Raw genomic sequence first — 22,456 nt, 5'->3', positions numbered from 1 at the left:
TGAGCGGCCTGTGGGTCGGCTTAATGGGGAACCCTCTTAGTTGGCACAGATGGAGGGAATCTGGCGTGATGGAGCAGATCAGCTCTGCAGCCACGTGAAGCCAGACTGCTCGCAAAGAGACAGAGAGAGAGAGACAGAGAGAGAGAGAGAGAGAGAGAGAGAGAGAGAAAGACGGTTCACAGGGACACACAGTCCGTTCATAAATGCCGCTCATCAAAAGGGGAGCCCCCCGTTGAAAGAGGTGGGCGCACCAAGATGTGTATTCAGCACTAATATGCTGTGAAGGGAGACAATCATCACGCAGAGGATGAAGCGTTTCACCCTGTTTTTGCAGGCTCGTCGTTCAAAACAGCGACAGTGCGGAGGTCGGCTTTAAGCGGTGGCCGTCGCCTTCCTCTTCGTTTAAATGCCGACTGTTTTTGGTTGAAAACGCGGCAGCTGAAGCCTCAACGGGAACTCAAGACGAGTACTCTTGGATTAAGACGATCGCACGAGGAGCAATAAAGCAGATAAAAGACTGTGCAACTCATCTGCTGCTTTAAGGCCCGACCTAAAGTCAATGCTGATGTGATTAGAGACACCGGGAGCAAATGTTTTCCTCATACCATTAAACTCATAAATTGTGGCTCCCTCTCTGGGAAGAACAAAAAAAAAAAAAAACCTTAAAAAACCATTCTGATCTGATAAATCAAAAGGGACAATCTTGCTGTATGGCAGCCAGATGTCCATCAGTATGAAAGGCAAGTCATAAAAATCTTATGGTTGAATCACATGTGTGTGTGTGTCACCGCAGAGAGCGAAACCATAATTAAAGCAACAAGGTAAGACTTAACGGTTCCTGACCTCCTCATGCTGAGTCAGCTGCTGTTTTAAATTTAAAAAAAAAAAAAAAAAAAAAATCAAACAGTTTATCTCAGATTTATTCATCACCGGGAAGAATTAAAACTTATTAAAACACGCAGCAGGGTGGGAGACCTTCATAAATTAACCATGATGCATTTGTGATTTCAAAGCCTGGCGCTCAAAATAGATCAGAGGCTCTACTTCCGTGTTAAGAACAGCTGTCCTTCTGTCTTATTTGGGAAGAATAATGAATTTGACAAAATGAATAATTCATTGTCGGCCTTTAAATAATATATACCGACTATCTACATCTGTGAGTCACGCGGCTGTTTTGCATAAAGGAGCATTGTGACATCGCTTTCTCTTTCATTTTACGACCTGAAGGTGATCTCAACAGCGGGGCTGGTCATGAACTGGCGAACGAGCGGCGGCAGCGTTTAAGCTTTCTCTCTCACCTGCGTAGCGTAAAGGAGCGTCTTTGTCCAGCGCAATTAGAGGCGGGTCCAGAATAACCTTGTCATCGTTCTCCGTCACAATCCCATGGTACGTCGTCTCGATCCACGGCTTGTGCTTATTGACTGCGAGGAAGCAGAGAGAGAAAACATCAGCCGACAAACGACGACGACAAAACAATAAGCTGATCGTAGAAGTGGACATATTCAGATCTTTTTTTTTTTTTTTTAACAAGTTTCTTCCTATGCAGGAATGACTTTTACCTCCTCCATCCCCCCACTCCCCCCCATGCGGCGTGGATGCATTTTTAATGAGGTTAGGGATGCTTTTAATGTTATTTTTAGAAGTGGAGAGACAACCTGCAGCAGAAAGCAGGGAGCCGACGAGGAGCGGGCGCGAGCATCGCTGCAGAAGAATTAAAACGCTTTCTGTGTTACGTCTACCCTCTTCCCTAGTATCTTTCAACCTCCAGAAAGGAGACCAGATTATTTCAAGATAATACTAACTGAGAGGGTTTTTTTTTTTTTTTCCCACATATTTAACATTCAAAAGACAGATTCACTGTTTTTGTTTAGTTAGCTGCAACAGACCAAACAACAAGTAGATGATAAAGACAAGGTCAGGTTTGGGGTTCTTGTCCGCTTGTCTGCATGGGAAGCCTCCCGGCTGCAGACAGCAGGAAAAGCTGCAGCGAGTGACTCTTACAGTCAATATGCCCTGCCTCCACCACGAGAGGGAACAATGGCGTTAAAGGGCTACTGATCTGCAGACGTGACGCTAACACTTGGTGACAACAGACTGAGGAGCAGAGATATAATGACTGACCTAATCCAGGCTGCGCCACATTAGGAGAACATGCATTTGTGACATTGTTGTTGAATAATGTGTATATTGTGTGGCTTTTGAAGACTTTTTTTTTTTTTTTTTTGCATTTATATTTCTAGAGGTCTCAGGCCTTCTTACCGCATTTTCTCATAATAAAAATAGGCAAAAGTTGACAAGAAATTGTGTGCAAGGAAACAGTAGCGAGGCTATAAATGTAGAAGCTACAAAAACTACTGGATGGACAGACGGACGAATGGATGGATAAGCAAACCAATGGGTGGGTGGATGGATAAACTAACAGATTACTAGTTTAATCATTTATTAAATAGTATTAATCACTTTTGAATGTCTAAATACAAACATTTTTCTATACTTTATTTTGTCGTGATGCAAAAGACATTGCAGAATTTGAGAAATAAAATGTAACCCACCGGAAAATGTGAAAACCTGTAGTATTTCTGAGGCTGACCAAATCAGGGGAAAAATGTAGGTGCTTTAATGTTTTAATTCAACCTTCGCAGTGGAAATAAAAAAAAAAACAGGCCTCTTTGGCTGCTGCAGCTCTCTGATGCGAGTTTCTCAGGCATGTAAGACAGACCTGAGTACAGCATGTTGCTGTAACACTGAACTCAAAGAAGAAAGATTTCCAAATTAACACACCAAGTTTCCAAAATAGGTGAAAAACTAGTTCTGCAAAATGTGTTTTGGACCCAATCCACTGATCACATGATCAACAAAGCATATCAAAACAGGAGCTGGTATGTCGGTGTTCCACTTTGCAAAGATTGTTAGCAGTACATGCAGACTTTTCAGACTTGTTTTTGCAAACTTTGCAGCCCTACGTCACAAATCAGGTAAATAAATGGATAAATAATAAATGTTTTAAAGATTTTAGCAATGGTGTTGGGGCCCATAATAATTTCCTAGCTCATATCTGTTTGATTTAACCAAACAAACTATTTCTTTACCTACAAATGAAAGCTAGAAAGAAATATTTTTCTTTTTCATACATCCAGATCAACATCATCTCACCTAAAACTTTTATCAGGATTGACACCTGCTTCGCTCTTTAGGATAAAACTTTTTAATGACAGTTCAGGCACATAAAAAAAAAAAAAGTTGTCCTTATTGATTTTTAAGCCACAAATGAATGCTCACTATGCCTATCCAATTAATGCAGCATACAACGTCCCATACGAATGATTGGGTCTGACTCAACCATCCATGCATGCACCAAACAGACAGCAACAATAACCTGCCGCTGCAGCCTACACAATCAATGGCAGGAAATGATCGACCGCAGCACAACATTGCCAAATGTTACATGGGATGCTGCACCGTGACATAATCCATCCGAAGTTTAAAAAAAATGTCTCCAGAAGTTAATTATTTTTGATTGACAGAATGAAATGTGTTTTCAAGGTCCCACTCTTTTTAAATTATCCTCTTTTTTTTAATTCACAATTTTTAGAAAAATCACAAAACTCTTTAATAAATGAGTGGCACATCAGTCATCATAATGTTTTTGTTCCCCCCACTGTAGATCAAAGCAAGCTATTGAAAGCCTCGTTTCAAATACTGGTTCTGACTGTAGGAAGAAAAAAACAAAACAAAAAAAAAAAAGCTGCAAAGATTTGTTCCAGAATATTTAAACATTAATTATTATACCTGCTGAGTTTTATCAGACATTTATTAGCAGAAACAAAGCAGCAGGTCAAACAACCAGCTTACTGTGGCAGTCAGACTAAACAAATTAACTCGAGCTTTTTGCTTTTGGGAGTGTGAAACATTAAACTTACATACGAGTTACCGCAGACATACAAAAAAGAACTGGATTCGTTATCCCCATTCTGCTCGCACAATGGCATTAAACTCACTAAAACAAATACTCTGCCAGATCAAAAGGCTTTCCAAGTTTCATACTTAAAATGCTTGAAAATTAAAATGCTGGAGTCTAAAATCAACAATTCAAAGGACGCAAATGTTTCAAGGCAAGATTAAATATTCCTCTGCAATACTTGGATCGGCTGCTGTTGCGCCATCACATAACGCAGAGTAATCATCGCTGATTGCACAATCAGTAAAAAGTAATTACGACCTACTTGAATAGATCTGCAACATCTACAATTGACAGTTAAATAGTATTACGAAGGCCTCAGTGAAGGAAAGTGGTTTTTAAAGCTACCGCGACCAGCAGGTATCTTTATTACAGACATGTTTTTACACATCATTAAATTAAAACTCCCTACAACAAGGAATAGTGACTAAAATGGACAAACTGTGCAAAAGAAAGACTTCTGAAAGACTCTACCAATCAAACCCAAATGAAATGACTTTATTTTTCGGCATGCCCGGTTAAATCCCGTCCTCCAAAAGCGGCGCTCGATATGAAAACCTCGATGTGCTTACGAGTGATTTGGAAATGACCGAGCCCAATAAATGGCTTCGCTGAGTGACTCGTGACCTGAAGTGAAGTGGATCTCTTTAGGCGGGCCGCCAGGACAGACTGCCGCCATAATCAGCTTTGGCTTCCACAGAGTCACAGTTACTCTGAGCTGGGTCACATGTGGGCCTGTTGCTCGACCAAGAGCAGCTCGTGTCACGGCCGTCATCGCCAATGGTCGGTGAACCGGGTCTGCTTGTAAAGAGTGTTGCTGGGTGTTTCAGTAAAGTATTTCAATCTGATCCAGACGGGGGGGAAAAGCAAGATAAGCAGCATGACGGATGGATGGACAGACATGGGTTGACGAGAGGCTCCCAAATAAGGGAAACTCAAAGACCATCAAGTTTGCTCTGCAACACAAGCAAAAAGCCCGACACACGTGACTTGCTCCCAACAATGGCGACCCAGATTGGCAGCCCAGATCCACTGAAACAAGAGTCGGTGCAGATACATTCACAGATGGCAAACTGTGGAAGAATGCAAGCAAGTGTCAGCGTGAAAACAAAAGAGGCAAACCCACACAACCAATGGCGAATTCAAAAGCACCGCTACAATGCCGCTGTGCATTGCTGGTGAAATTGAAGTCTGTCCGATCCTTACGCATGCAGCAAGACTTGCATAACATTTCTTTTAAAGCATGAAAGTCATTGTTGTGAAATTACCAACAAAGCCCCTTTGACAAGACGGCTTCGTCTCCCCTCCCTGCGAGCCTCCAATAGAGAGAGAGAGAGAGAGAGATAACGTTCGTTTGTGTCATTACCGTTCACACATAAAACTAAAGACGCAACACATTAATCTGGTTCATTTAAAACCTATTTTATGTTACTATATGCAAGAAAAAGGGGAGGTGATAGTTGTACAAGGATTTCCACGCTCAGAAATGAAGCAACGCAATCATGCCGTCATCAGCAAAACCTGAAAATTTAAACTACTGATAAATGATGGGAATCCTGAAATGTGTTAAGTTATTCAAAAATGCACCAAACTAAAAACTTTCTGTTTAAAGAACTATTCTTTAATAAATAAAATAAAAATAAAAATCGGTATCGGCCGATACGAGATGATCGGTCCATCCCCAGTAAAATCAAACCTGTTGCGCTCTACTTCTTTTATTTAACGTGTGCTAAAATCAACATTTATTTCTGATTTCTATTATCAGGTCATGCCATCAATTTTCAGTTCAGGAGCAATTAAAAGGGTAAATGTTGAAAAAATAAAGCAGAGACAGCCGCGAAATAAAAGGACTATTTAATAAGTGGGTTGGTATTTATTTTTCCCCTCAGTTACACAATCAACTGACTTTAGGTGCCAAACACGATGTATGAAGATCCTGCTTTCAGGGAATATATTAAAGTAAAATATGAGGAAAACGCGTTAGCCTGAGAGTTTGCTGTAGTTATATTTACCACAAAACATTTTGTGGATATAAACAATCAGAAAAAGCCTCAGCAGATATGTAAAGATTAGGAACCTACTGAAATAAAAGAGGCAAAGTATTTCTCTGAAACAGAAAAGCCTAAGCTTGCACTCTGTGGGTCAGAGAGGAGAAACATCGCTGATATCCACACATCCAGGTAAGGTGAATTTACCAAAAGAGTGACCCGGTACACCAGATACTAGTGTACATACACCGTACATGCTAGAGAAGTATAAACACTTGGGGAGAATTAAAATTCACGTCTCAAGCTGTGACTCTATGAGCACAGATGGTGGACTGCTGAGCATCCTCCGAGCCCAGCAACAGAGTCCTATGCAATCCTGTTACAGCAAACAAAGCCAATAACATTTAATCCTATGAAGGAATGCCACTTCATTCACTCCAAAGGTCAAACAAGAACCAGAAAACAAAACAGTAGAGCCCCCTGCCAAGGTTTTATTGTGCGCATGTGGGGAGATGCGGTTTCATAATAAAAACAAAAAGCATATGGAAGCACAGGAAAATAATAAACATTGTATTTTGGAGGCTAAAAATGTTTTGGAGAGAGGAAGTTTGGATAAACAGCAGGATAAAGTGGTTGCTTTTGACCAGCAGGGCCAAAAAAACCTAGTGACCCGCTCCGCACACCTGGACAGGGACCTTTTCGTGACAGAGCAAAATTTTATGAGATTCCTGTTGCACAATACTTAACTTGAGAAACACAAACAATTTCTTTGAATATGATTATTGATGTTTTAATCAATCAGCCAATGGTCAAAAGCTGCCAAGTTTCCCATAACTGGCTCTGAGCAATGATTGGCAGCTCACTTAGAACAACATTAGAATATTTATGTTCAATAAATGAATCAAAACTGAAAAGTTAGACTTTTTTTTCATGGTCTGTAAATACGTTAACCAATTACCTGCTCCTCTTTTTGAGCTTAACGAGAAATTTTTTTTTAAGAAGGTTGAGAACATAAGCGCTAAAGTTTGACATTAGCTTCCCAGACCAGACCTCTCCCAATATCAGCGTTCCACTGTAATCCCTTTATTTCAGAAACGATCATCTCTATGAAGAAAACCTTGAGTGCAATTTGTTCAACTGGCACCAATGTTTATTGGATTTAATTACCAATTACTGAAACTTTTCTTTAAAATGTCTAATGAGAAAAATATCCTGAGCTGGCTTTTCACAGTACAATTAATTACTTCCAAGTCCAACCATAAATAAGTAAATCTGCATATATTGTGCAACGTTGCTAGAGTTTGACTGTGTGAAGCATCTTGATCTACGTGAATGTTAAGAAGGGGCTATTTAAGGATTCAATGACTAACTGAATCAATGCAAATTGCACACAAATGAGTTTGTAAGTACTGAAGCCTTACTATTGCCGCTCTAATTAATTCTCAGAATAAATGACAAAACATTTCAGCTGTGAAATACGACTAAATGAGGCCAAAGTAATAAAAACGCAGTTATGATGGTTGTTCCAATCAAAACGCTGCAGATCTTGGCGTTTTCATTTTTGTCCGAAAGAACATTTATCTAAATCTTCAGCACATCTCCATTTCAATAATCTTTACTTTTCCTGACACAATTTCATTATAGATTTTCCTGAGCGCTTCAAAAGCATTCTGCATTCTTGACATCTAACTAAGAAACATTTAAAAAGAAAATACTTGGCAACAGTTAGATTTTATAACTATCTGTTTTTCTATGTTAGTGTGAGACTAATGATGGCTCTGTGACACTTTCTTTAATACTATTTAAAAAAAAAAAAACAAGTACAACTGCTAGGTTTGGCAAACCCAGTGAATGAAGTAATGTAACAAGTATTCACATGGACACAAAGACTGAACCCCGACCTATACAATTTGACCTATAAACCGTGTGAAACACTTCCTGGGAGAACGGGACAGACACAATGGCTCTTGGTAATCCTGAGATTCAATAGTCCACCACCACATCGCTGTTACAGACAGCGCGTCTCTGTGACACGGAGAAAGAAGAAGAAAAAAAAATCGTTAAACAGCAACTGCAGCTCTGATAACGTGTGGCAGAAAATCTAAGACTGTTTCCCTAAGAGACAATTAACCGTGGCTTTATCTGGAGCATTTGCCAAAGGTTTTTCACAGATCCATTAGCCGCACAGGCCCCGAATACCCGTCCTGATTAAGGAAATGCATCATATACGTCTGGCCACAGGCTGCTGTTTGCTCAGGAGGAACAACAAAGCCGTCCACATTGTAGCAGCGGCCGGTGATTATCAGATGAGGGTTTATAATGCAAGCAAACCTCAAAGGGCTTGTTGTGTAATAATGATGGCGCAGTCACGTGTTGCGGCCGCGCTGCGGTGTGGAGCTCCGCTTCATAAATCAAGCGCCAGTGTTACGCCAGCAGCTCCGGAAAAATCATCTTCTCTGATCGCATCACAGCCAAAGCAAGAACGCAAAACATATCGGGATTGAGACGATGATTTGGCGGGGGGGGGATGGACTAAATATTTGTTTGTGCTGATCATAACAGATTTAGTTCTATCTTAAACTATAATTAAAAAGAGGAAACTGATAGAAATGTGCAAAGCCTGACATGTTGGGGAAGAGCATCGCTGCAAGATGATGCTGCCACCACCACGTTTCACCAGCAGGGTCAGGATGGTGATTTAGTCTCAATTAAATGCACGGGATAAAAAAGGGGAGGGAAAAATTACCAACACTGACAGGAGTGTGAATAATTTTACAAAGCTTTCTTTAGTAGGGACGGGCATTTATTGTATCGTTCATCGTTTATTGTGATAAATTTGTTGTCATGATAAAAATGTTGATTTATTGTTAAAATAAAGTCCAGTTGTCCATATTGTCAAAGATGTTAGTTTTATTATTTTCTCCACTGCTTATCCAATGAAAGCATCAATAAATTGGAAAATGTGCGTGTGCAGTTTGTGATTGGTGTCCTAAAGAAACATATTACAACTGGGTATATTTCTCAAGAGAAGAATTTGTGTCCCGTTACCTAAAAAAGAAACAATAACTAGCCTACTGAATAGCTTGCATCAGTCTCAGTGTCTTTTTTTTTTAAGTAAATGTTTGATCACCTGCATTGCTAATAAATATGAAGAATTATAAATTCTTGACTGAAGGCAGCGCGCTCTCTGGAGTAGACCGCCAGTCTCTTCGTTTGAGGCTAAATAAAGCCGTTCTGTTGCCTGGTTGTTCATACTTGTCTTATTAGCTGGAGCAGCACACTCAAGAGGAAGGGTTTATCTGCGCTCAGACAGAAACGCCAGACTTTGAAGTGCTTCCCAAGAGAGTCTGGGACATTTTTCTACAAAATAAAAAGTAAAAAAAACATATTCTAAATATTCAAGAACACTGATAACTAGGAGAAAGGCTTTAGCAAACAACTGTACTTTCAACAAAAAAACAGGAAAAAAAAAAGCGCATTGCCTTTTGGCAGTGTCAAATACAGCTCTAGGCCTTTTTTAAGTCAGCAAAGACGAATAGACATCGCAGCCAAAAAGGGGAAGGTATGCAGTGCATGCAAATCCGAGTTACTGAAAAACTTCCAATTATGCCGAGAAGTGGACCAGGAATAATCAATGAACAATCTGCTCTCGGTCTCAAACGGCGAGCACACTTCTCTGTTTGTCTTGCCTTGCAGGTTCCTGAGTTCGCCGTCGCGAGGCGCTTCCATCACAGACCTGGGACTGTTCTCAGAGGCCCAAGAAGCCAGAAAGGAAGGTCTGGGGCCTCAGGGGCCCACACTCCCAAAACATACAACTCAGACAGGAAAGCTTCTCAGTTCCCCTGCCAGGCAACAACATTTGTTTGTCATCTGTGCAGTCGCAGCCGCCCAATGGCGCGAGCACGCCCTGGACGACCGCAGAGCTCTTCTGAAGAAGGGGCGGGCTGATGGGTGGCGAGGGGTTTGGAGACGATGCAACCTTAAGCGTAACTCAACCAGCTCTCTGTGTGAGCTGCACGACGGCAGCAGTGAGGAAGAGTGAGACGATGAAGGTCTAAACAGTGCTGGAGTGTAGCGGCCCTGCAGCAGGCGACGTGATCTCTGGTTACCTGTTTCCCATGGAACCTGAATGTGGATGTGATACGCCCCGGTGTGAATAGCTCTGCTGTGGCTCTTTTCTTTCCCCTGGAAACAACGGGACTCCAGGGAGAAAGGTAGTCATACAGACAAGGTGCGCAACTGGGAATTTGGTTACTGTTCACTCAGAAAAATAACTTAAAGCAGGATTCCTACGTGTAAAAGTGAAACACGACTTCTTAAAGATCTTCTCAAAGGGATGACTTAAGGAAGGAAAGAACAGAAGAAGGAAGGGAGACAAGGAAGAAAGAAGGAAGGAGGATTTACACAATGGAATCATAAATACAGTGTGGAAATTTAATTGTTCTTCCACTCGCATTTTATTTTTTCATACTTATCCAGATCCGAAAAATACTGAAATCAAATTCCAAACTTGTACTGGAAAAATTACATGTACATATTATTTATTCATGAGTTAGAAATTCAACTTTAAGTGCAGGAATTTACAAAAAAAAAAAAGCAATATTCCTGCTTTAAAATATTTTTATGTCATTGAAATTTAAAATCGGTAACCCCAAACTTCTCACCTCCACATTGATGTTTTCCCACAACAAGAAAAACAAGGCAATAATCTAAACGCATTCGACTTTTCTTGGTGACTGGCAACTTCCTAAGTCATCCGGCCGACTTAATAATATTCACAACTAAATGACCCTTTCTAAACAGTTCACCGCCCCCATTCAGCTCGTAAAGGCACCAACCAGCGCGAAGTCACCGCCGACCCAAATAATGAGAGTCCAGCGGTCTCAGACCCTCACAGGCAAATTAGCAAACCAAAATGCCTCGGCATCTTAGCACTTGGGGGATTATCCAATACGCACATTCTTGAGGGGCTTGAGTTGTGATCTCTCAAACAGTGACCACACTGTTACACGCTGCTCAGTCAAGAGTCCAGCCCTGGAAGCCTTTCACTGAGAGAAAACGCTGCTGGGAAACATGTTAGACCTGACATGTGAAGCACAGTGTTTGCTGGTAAATAAACTGCTATTCAGAGCAAATTTTAAAAAAAAACAAAACAGGGGAAACAATGATTGTTTTTAACCAGCTTTCAACCAAATTTATGTGACGCATTCATGTCCTACTTTTCAAGCACAATTTGGGATAAAATTCAGAACAAACATACATCTAAATTTAACAGAGTCTTGTTGAAACAACCAAAGATCCTTTAATTTCATTTGAATATAGCTACAACCTACCAAGCAGTTGTTCTATCAGCTATCCTCAGCACCATTGGGTTTTTTTTTATCATTCTCTTAAATACAATTATTTTTGTTACCAGCTTCAACAAAGAAGCACAGAAAAAGTCCTGAGTTTAAACCTGTTATTCAGCTTTGTGCGCGGTTTTCTTCCTGAACTCCATTTGACTTCGCCCCCACCCCCCCAATCTCCTGAGATGGTTGAATTTTGTAAAGAGTGTGTTTTTGCTAGAGATGCCACGTAGACACGGGCTGTTATTAAAGTAAAATAAAATGATTTCACTGTATTGATGTACTGTATTTAATAAGATCTAATTACAAAAAAAAAGCATTGATTATTCCCACTGCTGACAAAATATTTAAAATTTCCTAAATAAGTTCAAGTTTTTGCCGATGATGGCTTTCTTAAAAACTGCAATTTCCCTCATTTGGCTTACATTAATGTTAGCAGACCTGTTCTTCAGGGAGATACCCTAACCCTTTAACCCTTATCCTCTCGACATTTAACATTGTCATTTTAGAGGAAAAACAAATATGTAAACTGATGCAGAATGACAGCACACAACATTGTCATTGGAGTGGCATGAGAGGGGCGAACAATGCGGCCATTGTCAGCCGTGTGTATTCACGCAGTTTCTAATCGCCACAACACGGAACGATGACTTACAGATCAGCAATAGCTTCGAGGCTTAAACGGGGCTTAAGTGACGGCTTTCTGCAACACATAAGAAACCTGAGCTCCCTTCACTACTGAAGGGGTTGTTCAGGTCTGTGGAGTCTTTTATATATATATCATTTGTTCCTGGGATTTTCCAGCTGATTTATTATCAGTGTATAAAAAAGATGGGTAAAAGTTAAACAAGGTTTTCCTCAGAAAACTTGCTAAGCCCGGTGGTTAGGGGTTCGGTAGTCATTCATCCAGCAGCCCATCGTGTTTTTGAGTTAAAATTTTTTTTAAAGTTGACAGGAAATTTGAAAATATCACATGATGATTATATGTTATTGGAAGATTAGTATCTGGACACCAACCATAAAGTCTTAAAAAATGCAAACATTTAAAATAACTGAAATAAATAGGCAGAGCTAAGCCTGGTGGGGGCACAAGTAAAGTCTGGTGGCCCGCCAGGCTTATAATACATTGAGGGAAAGCCTGGTATACATGTATGAAATATTAAGGTTCAGCTTCATTGTGATCTACAGAGAAGCACCGATCCAGTTTTCTATGGCCGACGGTTATTTACGGTTTTCTTTAGAGTACAATCTCTGGAAAATAAAAAAATTATATTGTTTACATTTTCAAAACCTTTTTTTTTTTTTTTATTGACCTAAAATAAAGTTTCTCAAAGTACATGAAAACCAAAAATCGTAGGCTGTGCTGAAGCACCTGATAATTTGAAAAATAAGATATTTTTTTCAATCTTCAACATGCCAAGTGTCAAAATAACCAAAGAAAGTCAAGGGAACATTTGGCCGACTTTTGATAAAGCAGTGAGGTATACTTAGTTTGGTTAAAGAATTTGATAAAGATTAAATAAACCCCACGTGTTGAGGCTTGGAAAGAAAACTAAAGCATCTTACTTGAGTTTTTAATAAGCTTCAGCCATGTGAGGAGAACCCATATGTTAACGCCTCACAAAGCAGGGCATCCAATTTGTTTGACTGGAATTAACTTAATTCAGTGATGAATGAGCCACAAAACTTCCCAGCAGCCAGTGTTCCCTTTGTCCGATTGTTTGCACAGCAGAAGCCCAGGCATTGCAGCAGACCTAACGTTTGAGTCGAGAGCACGGTGGACAAGCCCAGCAGCTGCTCGTGGGTACAGAAAAGGAAATAAATGACATGGGTGACATCTGGAAAACAAGCAAGAAGCACTTTAATGACCAAAAGTGTCTCCGGCGTAGCAGGGAACGGTAGTTTGAACACTTTGACCAGCACAGCGCGAGACAAATTCATTTGCACTCTGACATTTTCTTGATGGCGCTGAAATGATTCATACACTCTAAATACAAACTCTGATGTCTACCAAAACATGTAAACTGAACCTTTAGCTCAATCTGTTTCATATAGAGCTGGCATCCAATCACTTCTTAACAAGCTTTCAAGACCAAGAACCACAAGGGAAACAAACCCTCGGGAGTTTTTGGCTTCTTCATCTCGCTGCCAGATGGCTGGTAATAAAAAATAAAAAATAGACGGACAACAAGCCATGAGGCGGCGCACAAAATAGGCAGGTAACCTTTGGTTAATAAAAGATAAGCCCTCCACGGAGAGTTGATTTCACAGGTTTTCTTTCCTGATAAGAGCTGGGAAAGGCAGCAGGTGCACTTTGTACACACAAACTGGGATGCTGGCACGTTTTGCACAGCACCAAGTATTTACTGGTCTTCGTGGCCTTTTAATGGATGACAAAGGGAATGAAGTTACTGCTGAGCATTCTCAGGTGTTTCACATGGAAACTGGGGAGAAAAAAAGGAAGATAGGCAAGGATAAAGCACTCCCTAAATGGCTACCTTTGAGTTTAGCCATTCAGTTTGGTATTTTCTTCATCATCTTCTGTCAGTAATAAACCCAAAATGATAAAAGTAGGACAAGAACACAAGTTTTAACATGGCTAATCGCAGATGAAACACATGATCTGATTGTAAATTAATGTAAATGCACCTCACATTTCATAAGGTTCTGAATTTTATCTTTTAGATGCTGAGATAAGAAGTAAAATCTATAAATTCAAACATGCTTCACTAATTTTTTTTTTTTTTTAGGCTATTTAACCAGACTACAAATTGTCAACTTCCTTCCAGATTGTTCATGAACTTGGTGATTCCATGAAAAGTATCATTAGCTTGAACAATGGATTTGCGGCTGAAGAAATTTGACAGGAGAATGAACAGGTTAATCACATGACAGCGAGAATTTAATTTGCTGTCATGACCGTTTCAACCGCACAACACATTTCTCCAGCGCAGAGTGAAATTGGGGTCAAATGCGACTGGAAATCAATCTGATAACTGGTTCCAAAGGTGCTTTGAAACACATGTAAAACATATCGTTTCCCTGAGGTTGTCACAGGCAGAATGGTGGCCCTAATATGGCTTAAAAATAAAATCTTGAGATTTTTTTTTTTTCAGACCAAATCTGATTTCAATCGACTGGTTTCCCTTTCTTAAAAAGAAATGTATTTGTATTTAAATCTTCCCTTCCCGGAGTTGACCTGAATTCAAAGTCCAACTAAGTACAAGATATGAAACTTGTAAAACAAGACGGTATCCCCTGGGCGGGCTGACTTCACTCTGAGGCCCAAGAAAGGGAGATCAACAAACATAATCAACATTAAATCATTGCTAATGGTGCTTTGCAAACTGCTCAAACATACGTGTATGTTTTTTAAAAAACTGGATAAATAAAAGGAAGCTCCTTCTGTCTCCAGATTGAACAGCCTTCTTTTCAGGGATCATTTCCTCCGGTTCACACCTAATTTCCAAATTTGCACAATCAAGTTTCCCCCACAATATTTTAAGCCCTAACAATGGATAGCTGCCCAGGCTTGCTGATAACGTCCAGTGACTAACATACACCTGCCTCTCACACACCCCGGATCAGGAAGCTCGCTCTGGAGATCCAGAGCATTGAGTTTAAGAATAAAAGCAGTCTATAAATTCATGGGGTGGAGGTGGAGGGGGGTTTATCTCTGAAAAGGGAGGAGCAGGGAGGAAGAGAAGGGAGGGAGGGAGGGAGGAGGACCTCCCTGCAGCAAATAAAGACATGCTGCAAAAGAAGGGAGCAGCAGCACTTCGACTTTGTACAGTTTCTACTCATAAGTAGGCGCAGATCTTTCTGCTGGAGCTCCTTGGCTCATAAATATTTACATCCACAGACAAAAACAAGGACATGTGAATAAGATCTGCAGTGCGTAGCGGACCCAACAACACCCGCCGCGATGGGACCACAACCCAATCATTTGGCCTCACACTGGAAACACAAACATGTCACACTAAATGAATGCTGCAAATAAAATAAGAACTGTTATATATATATATATATATAGATATAAAATAAGCGGAGTACATTTAGTACCTGCAACAAGGGAGTAATAATAATTTATAAAATCTGCAGAGAGGGTGAGGCTTGTTTTATTCTTGATTTTAAAAAAAAGAGAACGAAGCAACCCAAAAATAGAAATAGATGGAGATAACAGAAAGGGGTCGTTTTGTACGTTTTATTTTATCTGATGATATTTAAGATTAAATGTCGCAAACTGCTAATAATAATAATAATAATAATAATATTAATAATAATAAGAGTTACTGCTGTTGGAGTTTGTGCGGGTCTATTATTATCGCGGGGATGCACTTGCCACCAGCCACATCCATCCGCTGCAGCTCCAGACTGGACCCACCATCCCTGAGCAGGTTAGTGGTCGGGCATCCGTCAGCCCGGCTATACCTCCGCTATTTCACCTTCACGGCTCCCGAACGGAACCAGAAGGCTCCGGGCAGCCGCCAGTCCCAAGCAGAAGCGAGCCTGTCAGAGGCTCACACAGACACAGACACACAGAGACGCAACGGGCTCAGATAAATCCCAGCTTAGTTACCTTTAGCTGCCTCCACCGCGCATAATAGTCCGAGGACCAGTCCGACTGCGGATGCAAATTGTTTATTCCCTCGGAACCGCATCCTGACTTTGAGTTCGGCCGCGGGGAAGTCAAACACAGCCTTCTTCGGTCCTCGTCAGTCAGGCCGGAGCGTTTATACTGAACAGGAAAAATAAAATCCAGGAGATGAGTGTCGGTTACCACGGTAGCTCTAAGATGGCCGTCGTCGCTACCGCCGCTCTGCTCTCTCTTCAATCACTGATTCTCTCGCAGTTTTCTCCCGGCTGCGTTCTCGGACTGTCGGAAATCACACTGACGTGTCCGCACAAACCAGTCACCACGGTTTACATACTCGTTAGAGTGGCTACAGTTTAATTGAATATCAAAATGCTAGACAAGTAAGTAGAGAAAATATGTAATTTAAATAAAGACTTGCAGTAATAAATAATTTTCAAAATGTAATAATTTCCCTGTCTTTTTCTAGAAAATGTATTTGAATTTTACTTTACCTTTTACTGATTCCACAACGGCTGAAGCACAGTAACCAATGGCAATTTAAATGTAAAATTGAAAATTTGTCTAGAGTTTTTTTGTGTACAGAAAAAAAATGAAACCTCCAATAAAATTGTCTAGTTGTTGCTTTTTTTAATCACATTCCAGTGTGTGGATCATCAGACAGTTTAATATTAATTTCTAAAAAAAGTAATTAAAAGCAAGAGGCGCAGTGTAGCATTTGCAATACTAGCAGCGACTCTTTTAGGTGACTGGAGAAATTTTGGCCTCAGCATAATTATCTCGAATCAGCCACATTGGATGATTTTTGAGCGTCAATGGCCTTTGTTTGGCTTTTTCTTATCCATTTTGAGGTTGTCTTCATTGACCTGCTGCAAAGTAGAAAGCCTGGTTGCATGGTGTAAAATCAAAAACCTCAAATATAGAGAGGAAGATGTTGAGGTCCATTTCTGAAGAGTGAGGGTTGGCGACTCTGTCAGTTATTAAACCAACAAAATATATGAAAATGTACACAGGAACAAATTTAATTTAACTACACCAATAGTTTTTCTGTGATCTGTGAGAAAGAAGGAATTCACATTGCACCGGTTTCTTTTTCCACAAAGACATAAACAAGATAAAAATCAGAGACAGAAGAATGTAGCCTATCTAATGGCTTCGAATTTTATCAGTGGATTACAAAAGGTAAATCTACAGATACAGAAAATAGCCCCAAAACTGTTTAAAAATGATAAATCACTAACTGGCTAAATAAATTTGTTAATTATTTCATTGGGCGTAACCAAGTTTCCTATACTGAGTTGCTAAAGTGTGATAGTAGAGAAAACAGAAAGCTAAAAAGTAACACAAGGGGAAAAAAATAACTAAATAAATGAAATGAGATGAGAACTGAGTCATAAGATACACAAAGACAAAAAATAACAAAGCAGCAATGCTGACAACGTTAAGAAAAACTGTCAAAGATGACACATTTCCACATCAAACTGTAACAAATGAAGTAGAAATTTTATTCAGTTATAACTGTGTGAGTGATTTGCAAAAGGTCAGCATTTTAGGTTTGCAACATATGTTTGACAAGTGTGAAGTGGATTGATACATCCTTCCTGAGATTTTATTATCAAATAGTGACTCAGTGTGTGTTTCAGCTCAGTAGGCTTGTTCTTATTTGTCTTTCAAACAACAGGATGAGGGGAATGCGTCTCATAACATTTTTAACTAATAGCCTTATCCCTAAAACAATGTCATCCTATTATATCACTTCAACTGGAAATCTTAGTAAAGGGTCACACATTTTCACCTCAAACTGTTTCAAGCCAGCTGACAATGATTTAGTGCAGGTTTTTTTTTATTATTATTTCTCATGCAGTGATAATTATTGATCATTGTTTTAAACAAATGCAACAACCTAAAGGGGATCTGTTGACGTCCCTGTAATGTTGACACAGTCGCTCTAACAGAAATTTCCATGGTCAAAAGAATGCATGTTGCCGAGCATGTTTTCTTGCAGATGTTTACTGAGAAAACTGCCAGCTGTCATCTGTCTGTCTGACTGATTGTGCAATGATGCAACATGCAGTTAAACTCATAAAGCACAGCTGCAGGTGAAGAAACTTCCTCTTGTTTGTTTGGATCAGAAAAGTTCTCTAGTCTTTTGTCGTTACCTGTTATCATGTTACTGATGCATAAACTCATGAATTACATTTAAATAGAAAATATTATAGCTTAAACGTGGATAAACTCAACTTTAATAAAGGTGCTTTACTTCACAACAACACTCGTGTGTTGTTTCTGTTTGACAGATGCTCTATTGATCAATGTAATGCTCCATCCAGTATTAATTTCTCTGATGAGTCCAGAATCATTCACATTTGCAGAATGGATCTGGAATACGTACAGAAAAGCAATTCCAGGACACGGTTTATAATTTTACTGTGAACTGACAATGTGTATCAAAATATCGACTTAAACTGACAATACTTAAACCAATGTGCAGTAAACTTTAAACATTAACTTGTGTTTCACAGACGATTCCCCGAGATAAGATTTGTTTATTCTTTTATCCTTTCATTACTATGGGTTTCGTTTGTTTCCCCAACCGCATATCAAAAACAATCCACTTGTTTGATTTTATCATTCGTATTCATTTAATGCTAAATATACATGCAGCCCAAATTCCGAGCTTGACATTAGAGCCTGAAGGCATCACAAGTCCGATGTTTCGCCAGTGACGTCAGCGGTGTTATTGTGGGAGCGTGCAGCCTCTTTAGCACAGACGGCTAAACTGAGACCAAGGACCGGGGCCAAACGCCTCCTCCAATACATTCAGTGATTGTAATACTGCAAAGTGCCTTGCTGCACTAAACTGCATGCTGCAGTGGAGGAGGGTCATTTTAAATCTGGTCACTTTCTGAAATTTTGGATGTAACTGAAAGATATAAAGTATAACTGTAATTTGGAACTGAATATGTCATCATTCACCTGCTTTGTCATCTTGATAAAGCAGACAAAGCAGTGTGATAATCCCTGACATTTGCTCCATATCTGGAAATGCTGATCTTTTCTTAATAAAGCATTAAGAAACAGATTTGTCTGATTTTAAAATGTGTTTAATGATCTTCAGCATGTAAATCTGACCCAAAAAAAAAAAAAAAAGCACCAGCAGCAACTATCTATATTGTGGCATTTTATTTCCAAAATACCTGTAGAGCCATACAATTAAAATGGAAGCTGAAAATCTAAATGATAGGTAAAAAACAAACAAACAAAAAAAATCGACTTGTCCCAAAGTGGAAGATAATTTCCAACAATCCTTCCTACTGTGACGCAGCTACAACACATGCATGCCAAAGTGAGAATAGCATCTTCCTGAATTGCAAATTGGGAGCTACTTTCTAATCAACACCTTCCAAAACAGACAGCACCCCTAAGGAGAAGATGCCAAGTAATCACAGAGTTACTTCGGCACATACATTTCTAAATCTGCATCGCACTGAGCAATGTTAGCATACATTGCACTCATGCTAAAGTGGCTTTGTTTGAGGCTACTACACCTCAGAAAGCCTCTCAAAAACAACATCATGAGGAAAGTCCTGTTGTGAATTTAAGCTCATTTATTTGCCGCGTCCTTCAGATGTAACCGTGTAAAGCATCCCTTTGTTCATTTACCTCGACTGGGAAACAATAACAATTTGAAGTAACAGAGAGATAACCTTTACAACCCTTGGACGTGTCCAGAAGCGAACGTTCTCTCTCCACTGGCCTGACAGCTGCAGTCATCGCAAGTAAACAGCAGAGAATGACCACAATTAAGTGATGAGTCTATAAACAAGGAGAGTCTATTGACTTCAGAGCAGCAGCAGAACTGAAGAACAGTGCTTTATTTGTTCCCAGCTTGGCAACACATGAAGTGGTGGAGGGAAAGCGAACATTTCTTTCTCTCACAGATGTCCGACACTCCAGGGAACAGATAGTGGCCATTGTCGTGTCTTTGGGGAACAATGCTGAGCAGTAAAAAGGTTTGACGGAAAGGTGTGAGACATCAGCGAATAATCACAGCAGTGTTGCTTCCTCCAGAACATCTCGCACACTTGGTTAATAGCCCCGCTGTTTAGGATTGCCATGATTGCTGATGCATTGTTGTCTCATCCTTGTGCCATCTCTCTGTACTGTGAAAGGATGTTAAAAGCCCTTATTTTTGTACAAACTGAAAGCATGTTTTATCATTTAGACAAGGTAAATGGAATTTGTTTTCCCCTTTTTTTAAACACAGAAAATGTACTTTATCAAATTACATCACATCTCATAAGTGTGAAAACATAATACTGTATTAAATGATAGTTTCAGGTGGGTAAGAATATCCGCTAAAGCTCCATATCCTTTAAAAGTTCCATGCCAAAAGGAAAATAAATGTATTTTCCCCTCAGAAGAACTAAAATATGAAGTGTACTGAAGTGTGCATGCATGGATGTCTGTTTTCTGTCTTTGTGCTCCTCGGTGATGGACTGGCATCCGTACCCTACAAAAACCCCAGACTCTACAAGGCACAAACCTGTATAGAAGATGGATACGTTTAAGCTTTATGAATCAAAGAAGAGGGCTTCATACAGAGGATTTACTTTTACTGATGTGCAGAAAACGTCCAAAGTTTTTTGAGAAGCAGGACTGTTTTATGTGTGGTATAGCATAATATAGTATAACATAGTATAGTACAATATAGCGTAGCATGTGGTAGTGTAGCCGAACATAGCATAGCATACTGTATTATATAGTATTTTATAGTTTCACATAGCATAATATACCGGGTTGGATTAGTATAGCACCATAGTTTTTCACAAATACCATTTAAAGTGGTGAGAACACTTTTCTCTTTCGTTTAACATCCAAATTTTATGGTGCAATTTATCAAAGAACAACAGAAGAAAGCAGGTAATGGCTTACAACATTAAAACCATGTTACTATGATGGATGAAGGTTACAAATAACCATTTGCTGCCAAGATTGCTCCAAAAATCCTTCCATCTCAGTTTTGTTTTTCCTCAGTTTAAGTCATTTTCAGCGTCTGACTGTAGTAATCACTTTATCACAAACATTAAAGTGAGCAGCACTTACAGCGGGTGGTTGGCGACAAACGGAGCGTGGAAAAAAAAAAAAGAGACTCCGCTTTTTATCACGAGTATCGAAGCTGTTGTGAGCACTGCTCAAACCACACAAAGTACTGCAGTGATGCGCCGTTGCCATCCAGTTCACACAATTTTCCATAGAAATGCTTCATAATATATTCTCAATGACATTATAGACAAAGAACAGTTTGAAATTGCTAACAGCGTTTTCTGGTTCCTTTCAAACAGAATTACTACTAACAGCAGGACACAATGAGCACAAAGCCGGAGTGAGTGGGAATCAGGCAGATGGGGGCTCGATAACCCTCACAGGATCCTTCAGTCCTCTTCATCAAGCCTCAAGGATCCTGCAGATTAGGCTGTCTGTCAACATCTCAAGGCAGATCCATATTTAGTTAAATCACTGGAATATGATGTTAAGCATTTTGATTCACTTCGCTTTTATGGTTTCTCTCAACAGAACAGCATCTCTTCTCGCGTGCGCTTTTGAGTGCGTTTCCAGATGGGCATCAGGTTGCTCGGACGAGGAGTGTGTGTGCGTGTGTGTGTGTGTGTGTGTGTGTGCGGTGCCACGAGTTTGATGTTATTGTTTTTAGGAGCTTGGCCCTTGAACCCCACAGAAGGTCACCTCTGACACGCTGTTGGGAGGGTTCACACTGCGGGTCAGGCCGGCGACACGCTCTCACCTCCTCGGCTTTATTGCCTCGGAGTGTTTGGGGACGGGGGGGAGGGGGGGAGGACTGTCATGGCTGTCATAATATGTCCAATCAGTCATCAGTGAAGGGCAGGTCCTCCTGGCTCCCTGGAGTCTCACATTATGAGCAGAGAAAATTAAACGCCTCGTCCACGGCAGCTGATGAAATTAGACAAGTTGGACTTCGTAAAGTTGGGGCTGTTCAAATGCAAATTAGTGGGTGGGAGCAACTGCATATCTGTACACCAGTGTTTTCAATGTACCAAAGATAGCGTTATAACAAAGAAGCTCTTTAACTTTTGAGGATATTCATAGCTTTACTACACCAAATTTGAACTGGAGAGTTGCTAAGCCACTATGCCACATAAATACGGATCCGTTTGCAAGTCGATTCTTCAATTTTGTACCCATTGTCACTTTGTGTTTCCACTTTTTACCCATAAAGCCGACTGGATACAGGTTTAGCTTTCTAAGTAGTTATGTATTTTCATGAAGTATGTAGATCAGGGGTCCCCAAACTTTTTCCTGCGAGGGCCACATAGCTGTTCCTTTCTGTGGTCGGGGCCGGTCTTAGTTTTTGCAGTAAAAAAAAAACAAAGAAATTCTTGTCGACGGGGGGGAGGAGACGACGACACTTTTGGAAAGATTTTTACCCAGAATGCAAATGGAAAAAACCGTGAGTGAAACGGTGACTGGGACTGACTAGTATATATTCCATGGAGGGGAAGTTAGTTTTACATCTGCTCAAGCCCCCTGGTGG

General features: G+C 40.1%; 1 protein-coding gene across 1 annotated transcript; it reads right to left on the bottom strand.

Moving 5' to 3' along the window:
* Positions 1-923: 923 nt before the first annotated feature.
* LOC106949474 (calsyntenin-1-like) lies at positions 924-16,145 on the bottom strand. The gene is made up of 2 exons (XM_015035728.1): positions 15,871-16,145; positions 924-1,421 (listed from the first exon to the last, which is right to left on the bottom strand). The coding sequence occupies exons 1-2, from the start codon at positions 15,950-15,952 to the stop codon at positions 1,234-1,236; spliced, it is 270 nt and encodes an 89-aa protein (XP_014891214.1). The 5' UTR covers positions 15,953-16,145; the 3' UTR covers positions 924-1,233.
* Between the last annotated feature and the right edge of the window lie 6,311 nt (positions 16,146-22,456).

Source organism: Poecilia latipinna, unplaced genomic scaffold (genome assembly GCF_001443285.1).
Source record: "Poecilia latipinna isolate Pla-1442-1.1 unplaced genomic scaffold, P_latipinna-1.0 Scaffold346, whole genome shotgun sequence".
In the NCBI taxonomy this organism is placed as follows: domain Eukaryota; kingdom Metazoa; phylum Chordata; class Actinopteri; order Cyprinodontiformes; family Poeciliidae; genus Poecilia; species Poecilia latipinna.
This window is presented reverse-complemented; position numbering and strand designations above follow the sequence as displayed.

Bases quoted from the DNA above. Each gene is read 5' to 3' on its own strand.
- LOC106949474 (XM_015035728.1), bottom strand. From the start codon at position 15,952: ATGCGGTTCCGAGGGAATAAACAATTTGCATCCGCAGTCGGACTGGTC. The intron at 1,422-15,870 runs GTAACTAAGCTG...GCTTCCTCGCAG, and splicing joins CGCGGTGGAGGCAGCTAAAG to TCAATAAGCACAAGCCGTGG.